The 24379-nt window shown below is 48.0% G+C and overlaps 1 protein-coding gene across 4 annotated transcripts; it reads left to right on the top strand.

Moving 5' to 3' along the window:
* Positions 1 to 3813: 3813 nt before the first annotated feature.
* On the top strand, positions 3814 to 23879 carry CEP68 (centrosomal protein 68). 4 transcript variants are annotated; one of them, XM_041476811.1, is made up of 7 exons: positions 3814 to 4311; positions 18135 to 18563; positions 19071 to 20522; positions 21606 to 21728; positions 21954 to 22050; positions 22594 to 22725; positions 23426 to 23879. In XM_041476811.1, the coding sequence occupies exons 1-7, from the start codon at positions 4207 to 4209 to the stop codon at positions 23455 to 23457; spliced, it is 2370 nt and encodes a 789-aa protein (XP_041332745.1). In that variant the 5' UTR covers positions 3814 to 4206; the 3' UTR covers positions 23458 to 23879. The 4 variants fall into 4 exon arrangements, with proteins under 4 accessions (XP_041332745.1, XP_041332746.1, XP_041332747.1 ...); XM_041476812.1 differs by lacking the exon at positions 3814 to 4311 and adding an exon at positions 9315 to 11777 and having other exon boundaries at positions 23426 to 23874; XM_041476813.1 differs by lacking the exon at positions 3814 to 4311 and adding an exon at positions 15173 to 15349 and having other exon boundaries at positions 23426 to 23874.
* The last annotated feature ends 500 nt before the right edge of the window (positions 23880 to 24379 follow it).

Here is a 24379-nt window from a genome sequence, read left to right as displayed (position 1 = left end):
AGGGGTGTTGAGAAGGAACACTCGCTTTATAATAGTATTTTGATAGTTTATGTGTGTACATGTATACGTGTTGCCCTGCACACTTGTGTACATGTACATGAGAACTGCCATCAAGGCTTCTGGTGTAACAAGACTTCAATTAGGGAAGGCTCAGATGGGTTGAAGATAAAGAGGTAGACAAACTCAGTATGTGCTTATTGTAGGGAAAATTTTTTGCTGCTGTTTGAATGGAGAAGCAGTCTAAAAACTCCAGAGTGGGTGAAAATGTTGCTTAAATTTGTTTTCTAGCCTGGAAACACCAACCATTACAGCCATGATATGAAGCAACATTTTTCTCCCACTCCCCTTCCTCTCATGTTCTCCGATCCATTAAAAACATTGAATATGTCCTTAAAACTAGCTGTTTTCTATTTTTAATTTGTTTTTGTTTCATACCTAAATTAATAGCTTACATGGATTTGTTTCATTCTCTCTATATTGCAGCTCATAGCAGCTTTCCTTAGTTAGTGACTCCCGAACTGTGGGACCAAACAGAGGAGATCTTCATGCAGATCAGGGGTTGGTTTCCTCCTTTCTTCTAACCAAGCTGTTAAGGAAAAAATCCAGAGGAAGAACAAATTTTGTTAAAGTAATCCCTTTGGGGCTGAAAAAAAATGTAGAGTCTGTTCCAGCATTAGTATGTGTGAAAGAAGCTTGCCTGTGACAACATCCATAAATCCAGAAGTCAGTTCCCTTCATGAAAACACACATGATTCTCTGTTAGCACACCACGTCCTGCTCATGTTTATTTAATGGGTCAATCAAAACAACTTTAGTCATACTCTCTTTCAGCAAAATTGAATAGGGGAGGAAAAATTCTGAACATGCATCACGTGGAAACTGATGACAGGCAACTCTGAGTCTTGGCTTGAAAGGGGAAGAAAAGAGGTGAGTTTATAACCCCAGTGATCTCTGTCTGGGAGCTGGCTACCTGTTCCTGCTAGGAGTTTGGTCCTGTCATAAATGTTTTTCTGGCAGCAGTTTACTTGTAGTAATTCTGGGTGGTGCTGGGCCAGGGTAATGCTTTCATGGCAGATGGTAACCTTTGTTTGCAGCTCAGCGAAATGCTTCTGGATTCTTACTCCTCCTTTTTGCCTTTACATTGTCCTTCCTGAATTTACATCCCAAACCTGAACAAAGTCTGGGAAACTCATTACAAAGATCCTGTTGCTTTATCTTGGCTCTTTGGATGCTAATAGTTAGAAAATTATGACTACGCATGCCAAGATTTGCCTGGACTTGTGATGTTTTCCCTTGGATTCTTTCAACAAGAAATTGCATATGGTCCATCTCCACACTGTTAATTCAGCAATATATATTTACCCTTAGCTTTGATATAAAGTAATGCTAAAATATCCCTTTTTCTTTCTCCTCTCTTGCTTCAGAGGAATCTATCTTGGAAAGATATCAGCACTAGGAAGAGGCAACTCCCAATTCCATAGCAGCAGCTGCCTTCCTTTGCAAAGCATCCCTCCTGGTAAAGGGACACAATGAATTTTGCAGGAAGACACTCAGAGTGAGATGTGGCCACCCCTGAGTGCAGTGAGTGCGTCATGACTGGCTGGTTAATCTGGTGCACTGCAGCCATGCAGACAATCCAAGTAGGAAAGGATTAGTCAGCCCTCTGGGAAACTGCAGGTGGAGTTTCTTCTTAACCAGTTTATTTGTAACCATGTCCACAAAATTTGGTCATTCTTTGGCTCACCTTCAAAATGGAAGGAGACAAACACAGTTTTGTAGGGATGTCTTTTGCCCAGCAGATCAACTTCGCATTTCTTCCTGTTAGAATCATCCCGGCTCCTTTCAACTCAGGAAACCAAAAACACATTTTTAAGTCTAAGCATCTCTTTGAAATATCTGAGTGCACCAGAACCCCAAATACTTCGATTTTAAAATAGTATATGGATGTCTCAAGGAAGCTGAAAATCTTGACTGTCCCCTGTGGGCTGGGTTCTGTAGTTTAATTTTATCCCTCATCAGACGTTTAGCTCTTGTGCTTTTGTAAGACCCCCTGGAATACTGTATACAGTTCTGGTGTTCCCAGCATAAGAAGGACATGGAGCTGTCGGAGCAAGTCCAGATGAGGGCCACAAAGAGGATGGGAGCACATCCCCTGCAAAGACAGGCTGACAAAGTTGGGTCTGTTCAGCCCAGAGAAGAGAAAGTTGCATTGCAACCTTCCAGTAGCTGAAGGGGGCCTACAGGGAAGCCAGAGAGGGGCTTTGTCAGGCACTATAGTGGTAGGACAAGGACCAATGGATACAAACTGAAAGCGATGAAATTTGGTGAGATACTGGAACAGATTGCCCAGGGAGGTTGTAGATGCCCCAACCCTGACAGTGTTCAAAGCCAGGCTGGATAAGGCCTTGAGTAACTTGATCTAGTGGGAGGTGTCCCTGCACATGTCAGGGGAATTGTGACTGGATGATCTTTAAGGTCATTTCCAACCCTTTAACATTCTGTAGTTCTGTGCTGCTCTCCCTCACTGTCACACGTGCAGCCAGGATCAGCACATGAGGGCAGTACTAACATGACAATCCATGAAGCATCACAGCACCATTTCAGAGAAGACATCACAATTTTAATTTTTTTTCACCCTGAAGCTGTTGTTGCTCACAGGTAGAAGTACTGCCCTGGGCAAACCCAAAGGCTGGACTACCTTGCCATTGCCATAGGATCCTTCTTCCCTATGGTTCTGAACCTGGAGTGTGCTTCATCCTTGTAGCAGTGTGCCATAGGCTGTGGTACATTGTTCCTGACAGGGGATCCCAGGAAATGGAAAATTGAAGCAAATACCCCAGTATTAGAATTTTCCAATAGCAATGCAGAAGCTCACAGTCTTCACTGACTGCCTCTCTCAGTCCCCACTAGTGGGTTGCCATATTTTGCATCAAAGTGAATGTCTAGTCCCATGTGAAGCTTGTTAGAGCAGTTGGATTTAAGGAGGTCAAATCATTCTCATAGCAGGAATTTAATCAAGGAAATCTGACATTACTTTTCTTGGAGACAGGTATTGTAGGATTTATATGAACCATGAGTATTCAGCTCTTAACCTGCCAGAAATCTGTAGTCTTACAGAAACCATGATTTAGACTTAAAAATGTGCCAGGTCTTTTGTTGTTTGTGCACGAGAAGATGGATCTATGGAAGCAGTAGTGCTGGATAATTACTGCTTGTCAGAACATCTTCTTGGTCATTTTTTAATCATTTGTGTCAGAATTTACATTTCTTGTTTTTCTGTGATGTTCCCATTCCTCACAATAGCCGTGATGCATTCTAGAACTCTCTACCTGGATTGTTTTCTTGAGGTAGGAATATGAAAGATCCAGTATTGCACTCTCTGAGACTGTAAAAAATGTGGTACATTCCAACAACTGCCACTGTAATGATGTGGATCCTGGTGGGAAGCCTGATGAGGTGGAAGACTTGCCATTTGCTCTAAGTGGTCAGGGTCTTCAGGTAAGGCTGCTGGGAGAAAAATGAAAGGGCAGATGTGGGGTGTACATATGAGATGCTGTTCTTGACCTGCAGTGTAATGTGTTATACTGAGAGCATCCTGTTCCAGGAGGCTGTGAGCTGGGAAGGAGCTCAGGAGCCTTCCAGGTGCAGCCAGGGGTACCTGCTCTGCTCTGCTCTGCTTTCACCCAGGCACTCCACAGATCTGGTACTTAACTCCAGTGTCTCTTGACAGGACATATATTTCTGTTCTTCTCGTATAACTGTAAATTGGTAACCTTTAGTCAGTTGCTTTTTTTTTTTTTTTTTTTAGAGGTTATAGAAAACACTATTTTCAGAAAACACTGTTTTCTATTTGATTTTAGGTTGGTTTTCTTGTGGTTTTGGTTTTTTTCCTGGAAGGTACAAGTTCTCTCCTCAGCTCACGTGCTACCCTCTAGTACAGGAATTGCTTTTTGAGAGAAAGATACGGAAATTACATGGTGTGTTTCTTGGGGTGTCCTGTGCAAGACCAGGAGTGGGACTCGATGATCCTCTTGGGTCCCTTCCAACTCAGTGGATTCTATGAAATATTGAACAGTCTGCAAGCCTTTTTGTAGTGAAGTTTCTTTGACCATTTTGCACCATCTTTTATTTCTTCTCTAGGATTCACTTCTCACTTCATGCTTTATTTATCACTGCCTGATCTCATCCTGTTTCCTGGAACACCCCATGTTCTTTTTATGTTTCAGTGGCTCAGAAATAAATGGGAGAGTGGACAGAGTTTTGAGGCTCCAGTTTGCATTCTGCCTTGCTCCTGTCCTGGACTCAGCAGAGGTTTGTGAGCCTTGGTAATTTAGAGTGGCTCTGAGAGTGCCAAGCAGTATCTGTCTCCCGTATTGAGAAGGGTGCTTGTTCTGTGCTGTGAGATGTGAGTGTAGATGCCTGAAAAACTGTAGTGAGCAGTGGAAGATGCCAGGACTTGACTGCTTGTAGGATATTTTAAGTAGGATATTTTAAGGCTGCTTGTATTCCTAAGAACTGAGCTTTAGCTGAGTCTTGGTGTTGGTAATTGCTCTACAAGCCTGGGTAATGGCAAAGGACTTCAACCCCTTCTGGGGATGTCTCTTGCAATCAGGATGGCTTTTGTGTTGAGAACAGACTAGAGCCAATCCCAGGGCTGCCCCTGCCAGGATGTGACAAACAGGACTGTGTCCCTCAGCTATAACAGAGATGTGGAGCCAGCCAAAGGCTGGTGAAACAGTCTCTGCTTTGTCTTTCCTGGGCAGCCCTGAGGAGGCAGTGGCCCTGAGGTGGTGAGAGACTGGGGGAGGCTGTGAGGGGCAGGCTTTCCTGGTGCTTGCTCTGTTCCCATACTCTTCCCTGGACATTTGCTGTGACTGGTGCCAGACATGGACCTGACCCAGTGTCACCATTCCTATTCTCCTGTGGTTCCTCCTTATTTTGCAGCAAGAACAATGAAATCTGAGGTGTTTATGCAGTTCCTCTTTCAGTCAAGTCAAAGTCCCTGTCATCTCTGTGACTGACCACCCAGCCATATTTTGTAGGTTGTGTCCTCAAGAGCTTGCAAAAGGGACAAAATCACCACCTCTTCTGCAAAGATTTGCAGCATTGGTCAACAGTCTGGGCTAAATCTTCACTCTGGTCCTCTGCTAACACAGAGCATTTCTGCAGCCACTGTAAAGCATCATCCTGTTGGAAGTGATAATTTTTAATCCTGACCCTCCCACAGGCAGTAAGCAGTGGGCCTCAGGTACCAAGTCAAAAGACCAAAATATAAACTCTCACCAAAGAAAAATTGTTACATCTTCACTGATCTTAACAGAGCCTTGGCAGTTCATAATGACAGAGCTGCCTGTAATGACTGATCTGGTGACAGATGAAGAGCACAGAATTAGGCAGGTTGCATAAATCCTATACCTGTGTTTCCTTTTCTGTAAATTATGTTTACAGATATTTACATCTCTCACAGGCCATAGTGTGGAAGATAGTGAGTTGCACTCTTAAGACACAGAGCAGTAAATCTTGAAGAATAATGAGCTTTTCAAAAATTTGAAAGAAATCAAATAATCAAAGTATGTGGAGTTGCATTATGCTAGAGGAGGAATGACTGATGGAAAAGAGATCAGGTGGATGCATTTGCTGGGCAAATTCGGGGGGAGCAGGGGAGCTGGTGTCAGTGTGAGCTGCAGTTCAGAAAAGGGATGTGACTTAGTCAAGGACAACACAGTGCCCTGTTCTATCTGCCTCCTTCCATCTCCACTTGACGTGCCATGAAAGCTTAGGCTCAGGTAAATTAACAGACATCACCATGGATTCAACATCTAAATTGGGAGTCTTGACAGCTTAGTTCCTGACTAGTTTCAGTGGGAGAAAGAGCTTTTCAACTCAAAGAACAAGTTGTCTTGTTGTCAGTATGGGTGACAAAGGCACAGGGTAAGCAAGAGGATGATGAAGAAGCATCTTTTCCTTGGCATTTTGATACGGATAGGATCAAAGAGGCTGCAGGCATTTATCTGGCACATAGCAGAGACAATGCAAATCCCTGCCTGCTGCTTGGGCGGGATTTGCAGGGAGAGGCAGGAGTGCTGAAGTTTCTGAAATGCAACAAGGCAGCATGCAGAGGGCCAGCATGGAGCTCTGATAAGCTGCTGCTGGCTGCTGGCCATGACCAGAGGAACAGCAGTACAGTTCTGGATCAGGGATTGACCCACATTCCTGCTTGCAGGATAGCTAGGACAAATGCTCCTCAAATAAATGCATGGAGACCATTATTCTCCAAGGACAAAGACCAACTTGTTATCTATGGGAGCATATTGATGAAAGCCATGCTCACTTGCTGCTTCAGTTTTCTGGCAGGAGGGAAAAGGAAACATTTGACAAATGATTTAAAACTTTTTCCAGACTTTGGGCAAGACATTGAGACAGTTGCCCCTGAATATTTTAACTCTGACAATAAGTGATCAAGAGCCTTATTTGGCTCACGTAGGTCTTCACATCTGAGCACTGTCTTGGGAAGTTAATGTTAACACAGAATTCATTCTCTGCATGGGGTCTTTACAGGCATTTGTGACCAGCAGGCATCAGTTCACATCTGCACAAGTGAATGAATACAGGAAAAGGTGAAAGAGCTCTCTCCTGAGTCACATGAAGAGTTGCCAAGCCAGCTAGGAGCAGACTCTGAGTCCCAAAGCCAGGTTCATTGTTAGCTAACAACTATCACCTCATTAAAAGAATCCACATCTGAGGGTTTATAAATATATTTGATTCCATACCAAGATTTTAATAGGAGAGGAAAAAAAAATCTTCATGATTTCACAGGGTGGTTACTTATCAAATTCTGTATCAGTGTCAGCAGATGCATCATCCTTAACAGTTATGAAATCTCATTTGGATTTAACCTCCGATCTCGGTGCCAGCAGGAGGTGAGGACTGTGGACATTTCAGCTGGCCAGCAGCTCTTTTGTAAAATCCTGCTCAAGAAACATTTATACTTCTCTCCCAAGGCCACAGATGTTGCTTGCAAGGCAAGCAGGGCTACCAACAGGAACCGGCATGAGGAAATGGATTTTGAGGCAACTCTGTTGTAATGCAAAGTTAACGGTGTGGTTTTGAGCCACAGAGACCAAGAAATTTAGCATTAGATGTTCCTTAGGATAGCTTTCACTTGCTCCTTCTGGTAAAACAACACTGAGAAAGTAATGCTCTTCCTTGCCAAGCATGTGTTTAGTAATTGAAACTAAACTGCATATGGCATGTGCGTGCAACTTAATTGCAGTTACATGTTGCACAAGGAAATTACTGAGGGAACTCTTCTCTCAAGGAATTGTTTACAATATCTGAATCCCCCAGATTACATTCCCACATAAAAAATACTCTAGATATTAAGTGGTTTCAATTGTAGCTTTTTTTAGAGCCAGAAGGAATGCTGCAAAAAGGACAGGCCAGGGCCTTCACTGATGTGCATTGATGTAATTTCCTGAGCTTTCTGTGGTTTCTGGATTTCTGATGGAGATACTTTTGCAGCAGCATAGAGGAATGGTCTGGGCCCTTTAGGACGATCATGCTCAACAAAGCAGGAGTAAAGCAATGTTTTTAAAGCAATCTTTCTTGACTATAACTAAAGGCATTTTACATGCTCAGAGTATTCTTATGATGTGGAGCCTCTAGTAAAAAAGTGTTTTCCTAGTGGTCGGTGTTGATGCAGAAGGAAACTTCCTCATGTTTTGTTCAGTTTGCCTTCTCTATATCCCTCCTGCAGAGTCTGTTGTGCTCCTTGGAGTCTGCCCAGATCCCAGCAGGATCAGGCTCCTATAGTACATAGATCAAACTTAAAGATATTCTGGCCCCATCTGAGGACATGGACTGTTTCCTGTCCTGTTGGGAGGGGAAAAAGACATATTTTCAGCTTTGGAGAGTGTCTGACTGAACAAACCCTGCTTCATTAAGGCAATACCTTAATGACATTTTACACTTAATTAGTCAAATAATTGTGACCAAGGTGGCCCAGCTGTCGCTGCTTCCCTGCTCTGCTCCACAACAGATGCTCTGTTGACTTCTCTTCCCTGTAGGCCAGTGTGGAGGTGATGTGTTTGCCATCCATGAGAATTCCATTCTTTTAAGGACACAGTCTTATGTAGACTTCCTCAGTTACTATCCTGGCTACACTCTTGTAAGGTCATGCTGTGTGGGATGGAGAGCATGCGTAGCACTGCAAATAGCTGAGCAAACCTCTGCTCCTGAACTGCTTCTTGGTTACAGCAAACTGAGACTGACTCACTCACACTTTGTGAGGGTGAAGGCTTTGATTAGATTTTGATTAATCCCTCAGATTCAGGGATAGCAGGGCTGCCCCTGCACATGAGGAGTCCCATTCTGCCTTATTATCCTTAAAGGTGCCTTGTCCTGGTTCCCTTCAGGACAAATTCCAAGTTGCTGTTTGGCTTTCAAGTATAACTATGCACCAAAGCTGAAAGACTCCATTATTCCTGGAGACAGGAGGGAGAATGTGATGTCCTGGTGTGAGACAAGGAAAATGGTTTTCTTTTCTTTATCCTGTGAGCTCTCTGGCAGCAATCCTGAGGTGTGTATGTGCGTGTGTGTGCTTTTATTTCTACCTGAACACAAATTGCTCTAATTAGGAGGGAGTATTATTGTATTTTTATATGCTAAACCGTTTGCTTAATTACTTTAATAAAAAGAAAGATGAACTCTGAAATTCACTGCCATCCACTCCAATACAATCCAGTATCACTGATACAAATGTATCTGCCTTGTGCTTAGAGTAACCACTCCATTGAAGAGTTGTTTGTGCCATGTGGGTGTGTTGACCCTTGTGCCCATCAGTAGCTGTTCCTCTTTCAAAGCTGTGGGTTTCACCCCTGTGACTCTCTATCACCTTTCCACTGTCTGCCAAGAACATGTAGGTGCACATATGCAAAGAACAGACCATCCTGCTGTGTCTGGGGGTGTGTGACCCTGGAGCAGCTGTTACACATGTTTGTTGTGTGCTGTAACCTTTGCAGTAAGAACTCCCTGCCTACCTGGGGAGCAACCAGTCCTGTGGCTCTGGCTGGGATGGTTTGTTGTATTAGGAGGGTGACACAATGGGATATTCTCTTTTTCCCTTCTCTCATTGAAATGTATATTTGTTCTCTCTTTGTGTAGCTTCTCAATCTAAAATAAAAATCACCCCAAAGAGAATTCATGTTTCCATCTTTGTTTGGAGAAGACCTGGCTTTTCAGTTGGATCAGCCTTGCAGAGGCAGTGGGACATCCTGCTGGATCAGGCTGTGTCACCTGAGGAAAGACTCCTTTGGAAATGCCCCTGCATGAGAATTGTGCAGTTGGGTGTTCGATTCCACTTTCCCAGACCCTGCTCTTTGTTGGCATGCTGGTGTCACTGATTGTCAGCATTTAACCCTTTCCCTGCTGGCATTTCTCCAAGCCCTCTGCACAGCTACTGGGCTATAAAGGGTCTTTGGGAGAGCCTGGATTAGCAGCTATGCAGTGGTGGGGTAGAAGGGCTGACAGACACACCTGCTGCCCTTCGGCCAAGCTAATGGACTTTGTTCCTTGGAGAAGGATTGAAGAGTGGGAGTAATCATTAGGAAATGCTTTTCCATAGGCAGCCAGGCTGGTAAATTCAGGATAGTTTTGGATTTGCCACATAGCCATCCAAGCAATGTGCTGGTCTCAGAATTGAGGGCCTGGGTTTGCCATCTAAGTGGGTTCGATACAGCTTTTCTATTAAAAACTTACATATCGCCAAAGGGTGGAGTCTGTCCTGAGATGCACACACATAACATTACAAATCCAGGGAAAAACATCTACTATGTAAGTGTAGGTGGGTTAGCTTCAAGCATTAAACTCTCAGAACAAATAAACAAGGGGGCAAAATTCACAAGAATTGCAAGCACCAGAAGAAAGAAGTAGAATTTGAAGGACCTGCCCATTTATGATTTACAAATTGTGACTGGTGTTATGCCCTGGAATGTAAATCTTACAAAATGTGGTGGTTTCCAAAAAGCCTATCTGACTCCATGGTTGTATCTTTGGCTTCTCACTTCTTAGCTGAACTATTTCACTTCTGGTCCTCTGGGACCAGAGCCTAGAGCCATTCAGATGTCAGCTTTGCCATACAGGTTTTCTGAAGTCTTCCTGGGTGGCTGTCAGAGCCATAATGATTTGCCATATGAAACCCATGGAGCCTTGTGAGACCATGGAAAGGGTGGAATGATTGCTTGTCTTTAATGAGAGCTGAGCTAAGGCTTAGACTGAGTCCCAGGTGCCTCCAGCCAGACATTATTAGCCCTTGTTAAGCATTATTATGGATAAAGCGATGGTTTCTTATAATATTTCAACAAAGAGATAAAAGTTGGAGAAGTTCTACTTAAAGTTTATTGATTTTATTCTGTTTTTTTTCTACAACCACCTACAAATCTGGCCACCTGCTTTACTACTTCTTAATTTTTTGGGGGTTTTTTGAAGCATTTTTTGAGAAAGTGCTCCTCACTTCTTTCTTCTAAGCTCTCGGCAGGCAACACACCTTTCTTTTGTTCATATGAAAAGCATTTAAAAATAAATTTATTACAAAAGCCACTGCTATTGTTCTAACTTAATATTTGCAGAGGAAATGCAATTATGGCTAACGAGCAGATTAGTCCTTTTTTTTTAATCCCCAGTTTGTCTGATTAAGGTAGATAGAATTATAGGAAAGTGCCTTGTGAGTTAAACAGAAGACAATATCATTTATTCTGCCCTGAAATGAATGGTTTGATTTACACAGGTTGTGTGGTACAGCTGCACTAACTGGTCACCTTTAAAATGTGTAGGTTTGTTGGAAGTCAGATCTCTCCTACGCCCCCATTATAAGCATTAAAGTCTCTTTGAATCATTGTAGGAGATATTACAGAAGGAGACTGTGGCATTTATTTACATTTTATGCTCATTGTAGCCACCCACACTGGTTCTCTTACAGATCTCATTCACTGTCATGCAGCAAGTTCTGTCCAGCCCCAATCACTTGTGTGCAACATACATCACAAGGGGTGATGCCTGTGAATTCTTCACTAAACATCCCAGTTTTGGGGCAGTTGTTTAGTAATCCTTAACAAACAATAGTTGTTTTGTGATGATCCTTTGCTGCAGTCTCTCTTCCTGCCTGGCTGCAAGGGAGGCAAATGGGAGATGTCTATTCTCTGCTGTCAGGGAGGAGGCTCTCCCTCAAGCGAGTTGTGTGTCCAGTGGTTATCAGTCCAAAACTTTTTTTCTGGTGTAATTTGTTATAAATTCAAACCATTCTTAGTCCCCCAGTTCTATTTCTTCTGGCACTTACAGAAAAAGATTTTAATCTGTGCTAATCCAAATATTTCTTTTACAAATCTCTGTGCTGATGACTGGTTCCTGCAGATGCCATCTCTAGTTTTGAAGAGCTTCTTGGTTCTGCTCAGAGAACATACAAATGACAGGGGCCCAAGACACCCAAGCAGTTAGAATGAGAAAGAACTTGCTCACATTTTCCCAACAAAAGCAGAAGTAAATCTCACATTTAGTAAGTAAACTTAATTCCAATTATTCACTGCCCATTATAATTCACATTGATGAAGAGTTGCCACTGCCTCTTGACCACTTGGCTCCAATTTCTTTCACAGCAGCTTGTCACCTTCCTCAAAGGCAGAGCATCCGGACCACACCAACTCCATCCCATCCACCACCTCCTGCTCCACGGCACCTGGCCCTGGTCTGCAGCTGTGTGAGTGTTTTAGGGGGCCTGGCCAGAGGTAAGGGGGTGCTGTGAGGGAATACAAACCCCTGGAACCCCCTGCCTTTGTGGCTACGTCTGCAATTGCTGGCATGCTGGCCAGGCTGGGTTCGTGGTGTGATGGGCACATCGTGTGGCCAGAAAGGAGAAGTGCAGTTTCTGTGTTTGACCTTTTCCCTGAGCTAATAAATCCTGCCACTCGGTCCAGCTGTGCAAACAAGTGGCAAAAGGACTCAAATAGCCCAGCTGCTAGCACTGGACAACACACCCAACTCAGCACGTCCATGCTGACGTTAAAATACTTGTCACTCCAGTTTTCCCTCTGTTCTTCCTTAATTCTGCTTTACATATTTCACAGGTGTGCTTAAGTTGTATTTTCAGGTGGTTCTCCAAAGTCAGGAAGAAAAAGCGGTGGCTACCTTTATTAGGAAATATTCAGTAATAGTGCAGTGATGGTCTGGAGGAGCAATGGGAAGTGTGTAGGCTTCAGGCAAGTCTCATAAGAGACTTTTTAAAGAAGTTAAAGCAACATGGCTGACCTTGAACCTGCTTATGGAGGCATCACCAGAGCAGCTGTCCAGCTGAATGACTGGATTCCTTGGGAGCCTACTGTAGTTCCAGGGCCATAAGTAACTGATTAGTGACATAAAATGTCAGAACAGAGAAAATATGCAGGCCTTAGCTGGAGAAGAAGGTCTGGGACAATGGAAAACTGCGGGGCTGAAATTCATAGCAACATCAGAAAAATTGAGAGAGAGTCTGGGAAATATAGAGGCTGGAAAGAATTATCTAGATAGGAGTAATTACCTGCACTTCTGCTGGTGGAAAACAGTAGGTGAAGGAGCAGGATCAGGAAGTTACAGGCAGTCAGAAGCAGGAGTCCTGTGCTGTGAATAAGGCAGATCCTGTTCCAGGGTGTGTAACAGGATCACAGCCTGGACTACCACACTGGCTCTGCCTAAGTACACACAAGCCCATGCTGGAGCTTTGGATCAGTGGTGAGCTTCAAAGAAATGTGGTGCAAAGGATGAAGATGAGAACAGAGAGAAAGGTCCAAGATGTGGAAATCCTGACCTCGGGGGAAAGGAAAAGGCTAACAAGCCTTGAGAAGAGGAGGACAGACACCTGCAAACACCTTTCAAAGGAGGGTTAGGCAGCCCAAACAGAGTCCTGAGCAGTTTGTACAAAGACTAATTAATATTGTTATCAGTCAGGGAACAGATAGGTTAGGCCCAAGCCCTGCATTTGCTGACGTCTCATCCATCCCAAACATTTGCATTGCGAGACTGAAATTTGATGCTGAAGATAGTGCAGATGCTATGCAAGAACATATGGTGCACCTCCAGGCTTCAGGTTTCATCCTAGAGAGCTGACTGTCTGGCTTGTAGCTTGAAACCCTTCAGGGTAGAAAGAAGTAACAAACTGAAGTGCCAAAGATGCTGGATAACTGCAGGTCACTGCAGTCAGGGGCATATTAAAACTCTGAATACAAACAGCTGGTGTTCAGGATGGATCCAGTTCTGTGCATAAAACAGGCATATTCTCACTACAAAGGTAACTTCTCATATATCAGAAGTACACTGCTTTCAAATCTGATCATCACAAGGAAGGTCTAGTTCCTGTCATAGATATGGAGATTACTGCTGAATCGTTGCATCTACAGGTGCAGAGGAATCCATTGTCTTTGCTGGAAAAACCTAAGTTTGAAAGAATCTTGAGGTCTCAAATCAGCAAGAAAATATTCTTGTTATTCTTTGCCAGCCTTGAGTGAGTTTGGGTGGGAGTTTGGCTGGGTTGACCCTGTATTATAGATCAAATAAGCCAGTTTCTCTTCAGCAAAGTTCCTAACAAAGCCAGGTGCCAGCAGAAGAAAATCAGTATTGTCCCCCTGAATTTCTTTGATAACCTCTCCTTTAGATCACCAGCTGATTCCCCCTTTGTTTGCTGACACCCACTCAGCCCGAGCCCAAGGGGAGGGGAAAGGTTTCTCGGCGCTTTGGCAGTTCCTGCAGACATCCTGGCACTCGTTTGATCGGGGGTGGAACAGGACACAGACCTTTCCTGCCGGGCTGGGGCCGCAGCCGGGTGCTATTCAGCTCCCAGAACAATGCCTGGCAGCTCCGAGTAATTTAAACCGGCTAAAAACAGCCCAGCCTGGGGATGAATCATGAGCCATCCGTGTTTGCTTCCGCCTTTCCACTCAGAGGCCTGAAATCAGCACGGCCTCTACTGGCAGGCAAGCGGCTCCCTGGAGAACGAGCAATAAACAACATTTTAAAGGGATTTTCTTTCACAAGGGCTTTGCCCGTGTGAACGCCAATAAAAAGGCAACTCTAGAATGTGTGCATCCGGGGCAGAGGGATGTGCAGCCTGCCGGAAGGCTCGATGTAATATTCATCAAAGAAACCCCCAATACAGAAATACTGCACAGGAACAGAGATGATCCTGGATTTGTCCTGGCTGTGAGTTCTGAGAGCACCCACCGTGTTCTACTGCAGACTTACAGCTCCGCTTCTTGAAGCAGCCCTGGAAAAGATATTCCCACTGTGTTTCTCTAGGGAGAAAAATGTAAATGGGCCAGCTCCCGGATGTAAATGGGGCTGGCTGCACTGGGTGCAGCAGAATAAACCCGTTCCTAGCCAGGGAATCTGGACCATACCACTGGGATGGCAGGCCTGGAGCAGGCTGCAGGGCCAAGGAGAGTGGTCAGGACCAGAGCACTAGCCAGGGACTTGGGATACCTGTGCTGTTCCCCTCACCCTGCTGCCAAACTGATAAGCAAATCCAGGATGTCTCTTTGGTCCTTCCTGGCCTAAAGCTGGGAACAATATTGTCCCATAAAGTGCTTTATCAGACACTTACCTCTACAAAATCTCAGCATTAGCTAAGAAATAATCTCCAGGAGCAGGCGACATGGACAAAAACCAGAATCAGCCAATGGACAGCAACAAGGAAAGGTTTGTATTTCTGCGTGATATGGGAACTTGTCAGGATGTGCCCACTCCAGCCACCAAGGAAGGCTCTGGCCAGGCACACAGCCCAGAGCAGCCTGCTTTAAAGCGTGGCTTGGGGATCTTCCCAGAAAGCTGCCCCGAGGGCAGGGCATGGCCGGCATCCCACAGGGATCACCCCTAGGCGAGGTCTTGCACCGGCACCGCATCCCGCAGCTGTGCCCGGAGGACACCGGGATCCCTTGGCCGTGGCGCTCCCGCAGGGCCCGTTTCAGTCGGTTTGCAGCGCGGTGACGCTGCCAGGGCACAGCTCCGCCTCGGGAAGGTCAATACGGGGGTACAAGGAAACACCCTGTTGTTACACAAGCTCCTCAAGGGCGTCCCGGGACGCTCCTCGCGTTCCCGGGGTCCCGTGGGGCCCGGGCCGGGCCGTGAGGGGCGGGCGCGGGCCAGGGGGCGGGGCCGGCTCGTGTCGCCGCCGGTCTTCCCGCGCCGGGGTCAGCGCCGGCCGCGGGACGGGGCTGCCCTCGAGCTCCGTTCCCATTGGCTGCCGGGCGGCGGGTACGCACGTGCTGACGCACCCGGCGCTGCCATTGGCTGCCGGCGCGGAGGGGGCGGGGCGGGGCCGGGCCGGCGCTCGGTGAGTGAGGGCCGGGGCGCGGCGTGAGGGGGGCCCCGGGGGGGATCCCGGGGGTCCCGAGCCACGTTCCCTTTGGAATCCCGGTACCCCCGGGTGCGGCGCCTCTTCGGCCTCTTTGCCTTTGCTTCTTGTCTGTTTGGTTAATTGCCGTTTTTTTTACCAGCGGCGGCCAGAAAGCGGGCAAGGAGGGGAGCAGAAAATAGCAACCCTCAGAGTGCCGCAGGCCTGAGGGGCGAGAGCGGTGTGGGTTTTTCCCCAAAACAACCCCAGAAATGCTCCCCAGCCACAGCGGAGCTGGCGGGAGACGGAAATTCCGTCAGCATCCGCTGCTCTCAGTGCATTCCATCATCCAGGCGAGCCCCGCGGGGGATGGGGCCGCTCCCTGGATAGAGCCCTCCTTGTCCGCCGGCCTCTGTGCGGCCTGGCTCCCTTCTGGCGGCGTGAAAAAGCTCAGGGATCGCTTTTCAGGAGACATCCCCGCGGACCTTCCCTTTGAAATGAATGAAGTAGCCCCGCTGTCTTCTGTTATCTGAAAACACTGCCACGGGTATCATTTCTGTGAGACAATTGAGGGCTTGGGCGTTTGGGCTGTTTTCCCGTGCTTTTGAGGCCAGTGGAAAGTTTCCACCGTGCCTATAGCTGTGGTCTTACACCCCTCCTCAGTCCTGCCCGAGGATTTGGGATTGCTTCTTCCTGTCGCCAGTTATTCTGGATGCGTCGCTGCCACTGGCAACCTGACCTCTGAATTTTTTTGGGTGTGTTGGAAGATGGTGAGAAAGCTCGTTTTCTAGACGCTCGTGTAGCTGGGAGTTGCACTTAGTGGCAGTAGTGTTCTCACTTTGTTGTTAAATATGACTTTTTGCCCGATTGTTCTGTGTGTGGGGTGTGTGCGACATCCCCGTCTCGTTTGTGTCTGGGTGTGGTTTGGATATAACTTCAGCTGCCTCTGAAGTTAATTGAAATCAGCTGCCTGAATTAGAGACTTTGGAAAGCGCAGTGAGATCTCTGGTGTCCCTTTAAATACCCTTACAAATCCTGCAGTAAGCAGATTTACTCTCACTCCTGTGTATTGGCGGGTTTCCTGGTTTCTCTTTAGCATCCAATTAGCTTCTGGAGATTTAATGAACCTGTGAACCAGCACTTGCTCTTTTTTTAAAGACCAATGGCATCGTGGAAATGTAAATCACTGCATGCTGCCTCTGTAAGATAACAAATGATCTTAACTTCAGAATATTTGTCCTCCTCCACACAGTCAGGAAAATAACAGACGGGTCATGACCTGTAAGTTTTGTTTGATGTTGCTTAAAGCATGATTTTCAGATTTAAGGTCAAACTTCAATATTTTTTACAGTTGCTTTTACTGGGGTGACACCTGACCCAAACCAGCAAACCTGGTGCAGGTAACGATGTTCAAATCCCTTTGAATTTAACATGGCATCTTTAAAATAAAGCTGTCCTGAGGCTGACTTTTGGTTACAGCACATTTTAAACTTTAGAGGCTGCTTGGATGCTCTGTTATCTTTTCTTTCTTCTACATATATTTTTAAGTCACGTAACAAGGGCAGATTTATTGATTACATTTTTTACAGCAACGCCACCTCTTCGTGTGGAAATACAACCTTTGTGAGGGCAGAAGAGAGCAGTGCGATCCATTTCGGATAACGTGCTGTGCGTAGGGTCGGCTTTGGCAGCAATTTCAGGAGTGGCCTGAGGGGTCCAGCTGTGCCTGGGGCTCTGCTCGTCCCCCGTGCGGGATCAGCTGCCGGCTCTGGGGATTTGGTCTCCCCGGGAGACCCGGCGCGTCCTCCCGCCGCTCTTTGTTCCCGTGCCCGTGGGAAAACCCCGCTTGTCAGAGGGAGGGGTGGATCATAAAACGAGACCGTGACAAAAGAGCTGGCGGAGGGAGGGAGGATCATCTTGTTTCCCACTTCCAAGTATTGTTTGGGAATTCTTCCTCACCTTTTTTTTTTTTTTTTTAATTTAGATTTCATTTTAGTTGAGTTTGCTGTTGGTGCTCCCTTGGCTGGTCTCTTTGCTGGCACCAGCTGGGGCAGTACCAGCAGAACCACTCTGCTGACATTTCCCTGCTGCCAGCACCTTGGTTTGGGCTGGAGTTGCTGGAGGAGGCTGTGTTGGGTCTCCTTCAATTGGCTCACGGGTTATCCAGCAGCAGCTCCTCACTCAAGCCCAGTCAGTGCAAGTATTTCCATTAATTAATTTCCCAAAGAGTTAATTTCATGAATTGAGATAGAAGCTGCAGAGCTGAACTCCAGGTTTGAGTTTTACAGCCTCCTACCTCCCTCTCCAACTTTTTATAGCTGCTTCTTGCTTCTGGGCGGCTTCCACTTCAAGGTTTTGGGTCTGTATCTTTAAAAAACACTCAGCTTTCCACCCCAGTGGCCTTCAGGGCTCAGCCATGCCAGAAACTGCTTCATGTCCTGGTTAATGATGTCTCATTTGGGCCCAGTGACCTCATGGTTCACAAAGTGTTGGGGACATTGGCCATCACTGCAGGACTCCGGTGCCTGGTATAAAACCCAGGCTTGTTCTTGGCATGGCCAGGGCTGGAATGCGATTTTCCCTGTGTGTTTCCTCGGAAGCAGAAAATGCTGCTGGGATGTGAGGGTTTGCTCTTACCACTGTCCCACCTGGTGTACCAAGATGCTCCTTTATGAATTCTGGGATCTCACCCCGATCATGCTTCAGCTTGTTGTTACTGGGCAATCCCAGTTTCTTGGCACGGAGACAAGGGGGGACGCTGAGATGCCATTGCTGTGTATTCCAGAGGGCCCGAGGCTCAGCATCGTCCTGCGGAAGAAGCTCTGTCCTGATGGCCGTGGATGTGGGAAAATCACCTTCTGAGGAGTCACTGAGCAGGAAGGCCGAGGGCGATGCCAGGTGGGACAGCGCAGATACAGAGATGGACTTCCCGGAGCTGGCAGGGAGCCTGCAGCAGCTTTTAGGGACAGAGGAAGCCAAGCCCAGCCTGCAAGGGACAGAGGGTGTGGCAGTGAGCAGACACAGTCACATGGCCGCTGACCTTACCCACGGAGGCTCCAGCTGCCACCCAGAAGTGTCTTCAGCATCTGCACCCGGATTTCCCAAACCAAGAGCGAACTCCTCAGGGAAAGGGTTGTTAGTGGATAGAGCTGCTGATGGTGGCCCTGTGCCTTGTCGAGTTGGCCACTGGTTCCTCTCCTCAGAAGAACAGCAGGTGAGAGGGTTTGTACCTGCAGGTGTTGCTGCACCACCAGGAAGTCTCAGGAGAGGTGGGGACTTGTTTGTCAGGGCTCTCCCAGCAAGGGCTTTCCATCTCTCCCAGACAGAGTGTGCCCACGCCTGCCCAGGCTAAGATGTGTGGTGGGGAAGGGCTTGGGCTCCAGCACCCATGCTGTTGCTTCCATTCCATGTTGCCGGTGCAGAGCTGGGAACTCGCTCAGGACAGTGCTCTTTAGATAAGCCTCTTGCTGCCAGAGGACTCATGCAGCTTCCCAAGCCCTTGAGATGCCTTTCCTTAAAAGCAAGCCCTGCTCTGAGCAGCTGCCGGACATCCCACAGATGGAACAGGGTCTCACTTCCAGCCTCAGCTCATGGCAGGTCCGGGGCTGGGCTTTTCTCTCCATATCCCAGCACAAAGGACCCTTTTGTCTGGATGCTGTGCTTCATTTTATGCATGTCTCTCTCTCTCTCTCCTTTCCTTTTCTATCCCATCCTTGAGCAGGTGAAGGCATCGGGCGGTGGGGACCCGGTGTCCAGCCCTCCCAGCCGGCGCAGCTCTGCCGAGGAGAACGTCCTTGCTGGCAGCCGCCACGATGCCCATGCTGGCCGTCGGAGACAGAGTCTGGGAGCTCAGTCCCCGTGTCCTTCCACCCCAGAGCTCCTGCGGCCCCAGACCCCGCCCAGCCCCGAGAGCGCCCTGCGGAGCCGCTCCGTGCTCAGCCTCTCTGCTCTGTCCTCCGAAGGAAACGGCCCCTCCGAGGAGCCGTCCGGAAGCTTGCCAGCCAGCACGGATGTCCCTTCTGCGGCCACCACGGCTGCCCAGGACCTGTGCTCCCGATGGGGGGTGGAAGGCAGGGCCCTGCAAAGGCGGGAGCCCCCGGGCGCTCTGCTCGATTACCGCAGCTCCGTGGGGCGCATCCGGGAGATCTCCTCCTACCAAGCCGATTACTGGGCCTGTGCCATTCCGGATTCACTGCCCCCATCTCCGGACCGCAGCTCACCCCACTGGAACCCCAACAAGGAATACGAGGACTTGCTGGACTATGCTTACCCACTGAAGCCGAGGTACAAGCTGGGAAGGATACCGGAGCCTTTCCTCCATGACTCAGGAATAGGTCTGGACAGCTTTTCTGCTTCTCCTGACGGCATGTCCAGGTCCACCAGCATCTACGGCCGAGCTGGGCAGTCTCGGGGAAGCAGAGAAAATGGACTTTGGGAGTTCGTGGCCTGTTCAGAGAGATTCTCCACCCCAAAGCCTGGAAAAAGAGGCTGCTCAGGAGCTGTCTCATACTTTGAACCTTCACCTATTGCCAAAGCATCATTTACAAGCAGTGCTTCCTCTCACCTTTCCAGAGGTTTTGCTAAGGATGTAAGGGTGGAATCATCTGAGCCAAGCTCACCTGGGCGCCCTGCTGCCGATGGGAGAAGCTGGGATATCAGAGGAAGCCCCTGCCCAAACTACACAGGGCAGGTGAAAAGCACCAGTAGGTTTTTACCCACCACAGGAGTGCTCCCCCTGAGGAAGAAGTGGGAGAGTGATGAAGAATTTCTTTCCCTGCCTCCAAGACTGAAGGAGCTGGAAAGGCTGGCTCAGTTTTTGTCCAATCTTTCCTTAACTATAAGGACGCCTGGGCATGACCACCATAACCTTCCACATCACAGCACCAGCAAGGAGCCCCTTTCATCTAGGCTGGCTCCTTTTGAAGAAGTGAGAGGTGGGGGTGACAGAGGGAATACTGAGGGTTATGCTGGGCTGTGGCAACACCGCAGCTCCCAAAAGCCCAGCTGGGAAAGCACAGACTCGAATGGCTGGATCCACATGGATCATCCCCGCGGGCTTCATCTACCTACTGGTCTCAGGGACACGTCGGATGGGATGTGCCTAAATGAACCACGGGTCAAGGGGCATCCAAAGAAGAGCCAGCAGAGCGAGTCCCTTATCCAGTGTGTTAAGGTAGGCTGAGACCAGAAATAAACTTTATTCTGGGAAGATCTCGCATAAAATGTGCCTGTCTTTATGGCAGGATTAATTAAAGCTTCCCGTTCTGCATGATGTGTCCTGCCTGACAGCTGGTGGTAATTTATGCAGGGGGGCTCAGCAGAGCAGATAATTCCTTCTGATGGAGCAGGAGCCCATCTTGCTTTCCCTGGGGCTGTGTCACAGGCCAGGCTGGGTGGAGATGTGGCACTCAGCTGGGTCCCCCAACCCACTTGTCCTGCAGTGCTGCTGCACCGGGCAGGAGGCAGGAGCTGCAGCAGCTCTGAAGAGTTTTCCTGGTTGGTTTGTGGATTATTACATTCGTCCCAGCACTGTGCTTCCACCCTCCTCTCCATCTTCTTCCCACCCCAGTGCTGGGACGAATTTGGAAACGATGCTAGGCTGTTTGCACAGGAGCGCTATCATGCACATAGCTGCAAACTCATCCCCTCCTCTGGTATGGAAATAACTCTGTTGATTTAAAAGCATCTTGTCTGTATTTGTCATGCCACAGAGAAAAGCACTGCTTTACGGCAAACTCTTGAGGAGCAGGAACAGGTCTTGAGCCTGATTTTGGTGCCAGCAGAGGCCCCTGGGTTTCATGCAGCATCTTACAAAAATAATCCCTTACGGAGACACTTTAAAAATAAATGAAAGCACTTAACTGAACCGAGACAATCTCTTGGGGAAAGCAGATGCAAATTAGCTGTATGGCTCTGGTGAAGAGGATGAGGATATCTCCTGGGCTGGGAGGTGGTGGAGACCAACCTCTCCTTCAGCCTGAGTGCTACCAGCCTCCAGCACCTCTCCGTGCAGACATTTCATGGTGGCCCTCAATTCTTGCCACACAGTGAGTGCTGGAACTGTTCAGGAGTTTATTTTTGCCTTTTTCCCGTTGACCCTTGGTTTCCCAAGCTTAGGGATGTTTGTGTGCTAGGGTCAGGTAAAAACAGGGAGCAGGCGCTTTCCAAAACACCACTGGCTCAGCTTTTCATGTCCCTGTGCTGTCTCTGTTGCAGAAATAGATCAGTGACCCCTTTTTTATGCTTTGTTGAGCAGATGTTTTGCTGCCAGCTGGAAGAGCTGATCCGTTGGCTGTACACCGTGGTGGATGTCACCGGCAGCTGGGTGCCACCCTCGCCGGATGCCGAGAGCGTGTTGGCCTCGCTGCACCGCTACCTGGTGGGTGTCACCCTTGCTCTGCTTCCTCCCCTCTGCTGTGCTGCAGGCAGCAAGCAGTGGGAAGCCAGGCATCACTGGAATGGGCCAGGGTGCACTGGGTTTGCCAAGCCAAATTTGGGAGCACTAGGAACCTGCTTGGCAGAAACTGCACCCTGGGCAACCTGCCACAGGTGTGTGTTTCAAAAACCCTTCTAAGAAACGCTGCTCTTGTCCTTGCTGTGCCAGGAGTTCAGGAAGGATGTGGCCGACCACCGGAGTCTGACTGAGAGTGTGCTGGAGAGGGGAGAAGCTCTCCTGGACTGCATGGCATCAAATTCGCCAGGTGAGGAGGAGCACTTGTGTGGGGCTGCTCATGGACACAGTGATGCTGGCCAAGGCATCTGCCCCCCTAAAATCCCTGGCCCAGCCTGGCTAGCAACACAGCACACGCTGTGGTTGCTCTGGTGGTTTAGAAGAAGGGATTTCTAAGGGCTGGGCTGTAGCTGCAGTCACCAAAGGGGTTTTAAGAGTGGTTGCTCTGGTGATTTAGAAGAAGGGATTTCTAAGGGCTGGGCTGTAGCTGCAGTCACCAAAGGGGTTTTAGAGGTCGAGTGCTGCATTATGGATGGGCTTTCTCAGACAGTTCCAAAGGTTTTCTCTAAGACCCCCTATTTCTGCATCTTCATTATGAGCCTGGAGCCTCCTGGGTCAGTCCCCACCCCTGCAAATGCTACATCACAATGGGGATGGGATGAACAGCACATTATTGATTTTTAACACTTGATTTCCTTCCAAAGTCTGCGTGGACGAGCAGAACTGTCAGCTCTGACAGACACTGAATTATGGCATTCCTGTCACCTCCATTCAGGCATTTTTTGCTTTCCAGCTCTGAAAGACACGCTGGATCTGATTGCCAAACAGTCGGAGGAGCTCGAAAGCCACGCAGAGCACCTGTACAAGTCCATCCTGGTTGCTGTGGGGCAGGACAAGGCGGCTGCAGCACACGGCTGCTCCCTGGGTAAGCAGGGGCAAAGCAGCCTTGCTGCAGCGGGCAAAGAGGGGAGGAAGTGCAGGAAGAGAAACACTCGAATTAGCAAACACCAAACATCAGGCTCCATTGTTGTTTGATTCTGTTTGGAAAGCCTGAGAAGGCAGCAGGGAGACTCAAAATAGATGCCCTGTCGTGTTTAACCATGTCAGGGAAAGAGCAGTGCGGGTGAACCAGCTGATGAAACCCAAGAGCACGAGGGGAGTGATGGCAGCTCCGCGGGGACTGGGCAGGCAGGTCCCTGTCACTCAGGACTGGGGGACGGCAGCAGTCCAGCACAGACACCTGCTCTCCCCAGATCCCTTGCACAGCACAGGGGAGATGAGGAAGGGATACATTTTGGTTTTGTATTTTCTCAGAAACATTCTGGTTGCTGTATTAATAGTGGGAAAGGGAAGCAAGTGATTTCAGGTATAGGGGCTGGAAAACTTGTTTGCTTATTTCTTGACCATCTCCCTTGAAAAAAACTGGAGGCAAGTGTTTCAGGGGTGCCAGCCTCTTAGAAGACAAAAACAGTGTCTGAAGTAGTGTTTGGTTTGTTGTGGTTTTTGAATGCTGCCTCTACCCAGCTGTACCCTCTGCAGGGGTGAGATGGGGGAATAGAGCATGGGGGTTTCTCTTTGTCAGACTGCAGGCAAAGCACAGCACCAAACCCCTCATTTTATTTCAGGTGCTGCCTCTGTCAGACCTAGGCTGCGTTAGCCCATCTCAGGAGGGCTGAGAAGAATTGCAGCAAGCACCAAACCACCTCCATCACCTCACCAGAGATGCCAAAATCTGTGTCCAGTTGCCCACAGGGCTGATTTCAGTGTGGGTTTGTGCCATGGCTTGAGAAAGGTGTTCCGTACAGCAGGTGTGCTGGGATGTCCAGAGTTGTGTAAGGAATGTACAGTTGGCCTTTTCTAGTTTGTTTTTTTAACATAGCTTCCTTTTTTTTTTTTTAATTTTTTAATTGAAGTGGGCTGTTCTGTGTTAGCAAAACGTCAGGGAAGAGTTTTTTAACTGAGCAATCCATAGTGTGCCGTGCGCTCGCTAAGTAAAGCCGTGTGATTTTAATAGCCCTGTTCTCATGGTTTGTTTATGCTCGTCAAAAATAGGTGCAAGAAGCCAAGAAAAAGCAACTCCTTCTGGTTCTTGGGAGCAAACTGAAGGCCTGTTTATAATTACCACTCCCTGCTAAAGCAGAGCCTAACTTTCCATTTTGTTATTCATAAACACAAAAAGCCCTAATACTGAATCCAAATAAAATAATCAACAAGCGAGTTCAGGCAGGGAGGAGCCAGGTTCCGTGTAACCTGCTGGTACCTGCTGCTGGCAGGAGCTGGGTTAGTGCCGTGCTGGTTTGCTGGGGTGAAGTTGTGCCTTCCCCCCTTCCAGCTACTGCAGTCAAGTCGCTCCTGAGAACATTCATCAAGGGTTTCCACGCCCCTTCTGCAACAGAAAAAGGGCAGCTCTGAAGCAGCATAAGGTAAGTGGCCAAAAAATGTTACAGAATGTTGGTACTTGGCTTTAATTAACCTTTAACCTGAATGGTGATGATGTATTCTGCACAAGAACACGATGATTTCCTCCCATTCCTGTGAACAGAGCAGAGAGGTTTCTGTTCTGCACAAGTAGAAGGTGA

The sequence above is a fragment of the Pyrgilauda ruficollis genome, unplaced genomic scaffold (assembly GCF_017590135.1).
Source record: "Pyrgilauda ruficollis isolate IOZ18807 unplaced genomic scaffold, ASM1759013v1 scaffold4, whole genome shotgun sequence".
Lineage (NCBI taxonomy): Eukaryota > Metazoa > Chordata > Aves > Passeriformes > Passeridae > Pyrgilauda > Pyrgilauda ruficollis.
Note: the sequence above shows the minus strand (reverse complement) of the source record. Positions and strands in the feature narration are given on the sequence as shown.

What these genes read in the sequence shown, in the direction of transcription:
- CEP68 (XM_041476811.1), top strand. Translation starts at nt 4,207, where the DNA reads ATGTTCTTTTTATGTTTCAGTGGCTCAGAAATAAATGGGAGAGTGGAC. An exon ending in CTGTCCTGGACTCAGCAGAG is followed by an intron (nt 4,312 to 18,134) that starts GTTTGTGAGCCT and finishes TGTGTATTCCAG; the next exon opens with AGGGCCCGAGGCTCAGCATC. An exon ending in CCCTTATCCAGTGTGTTAAG is followed by an intron (nt 20,523 to 21,605) that starts GTAGGCTGAGAC and finishes TTTGTTGAGCAG; the next exon opens with ATGTTTTGCTGCCAGCTGGA.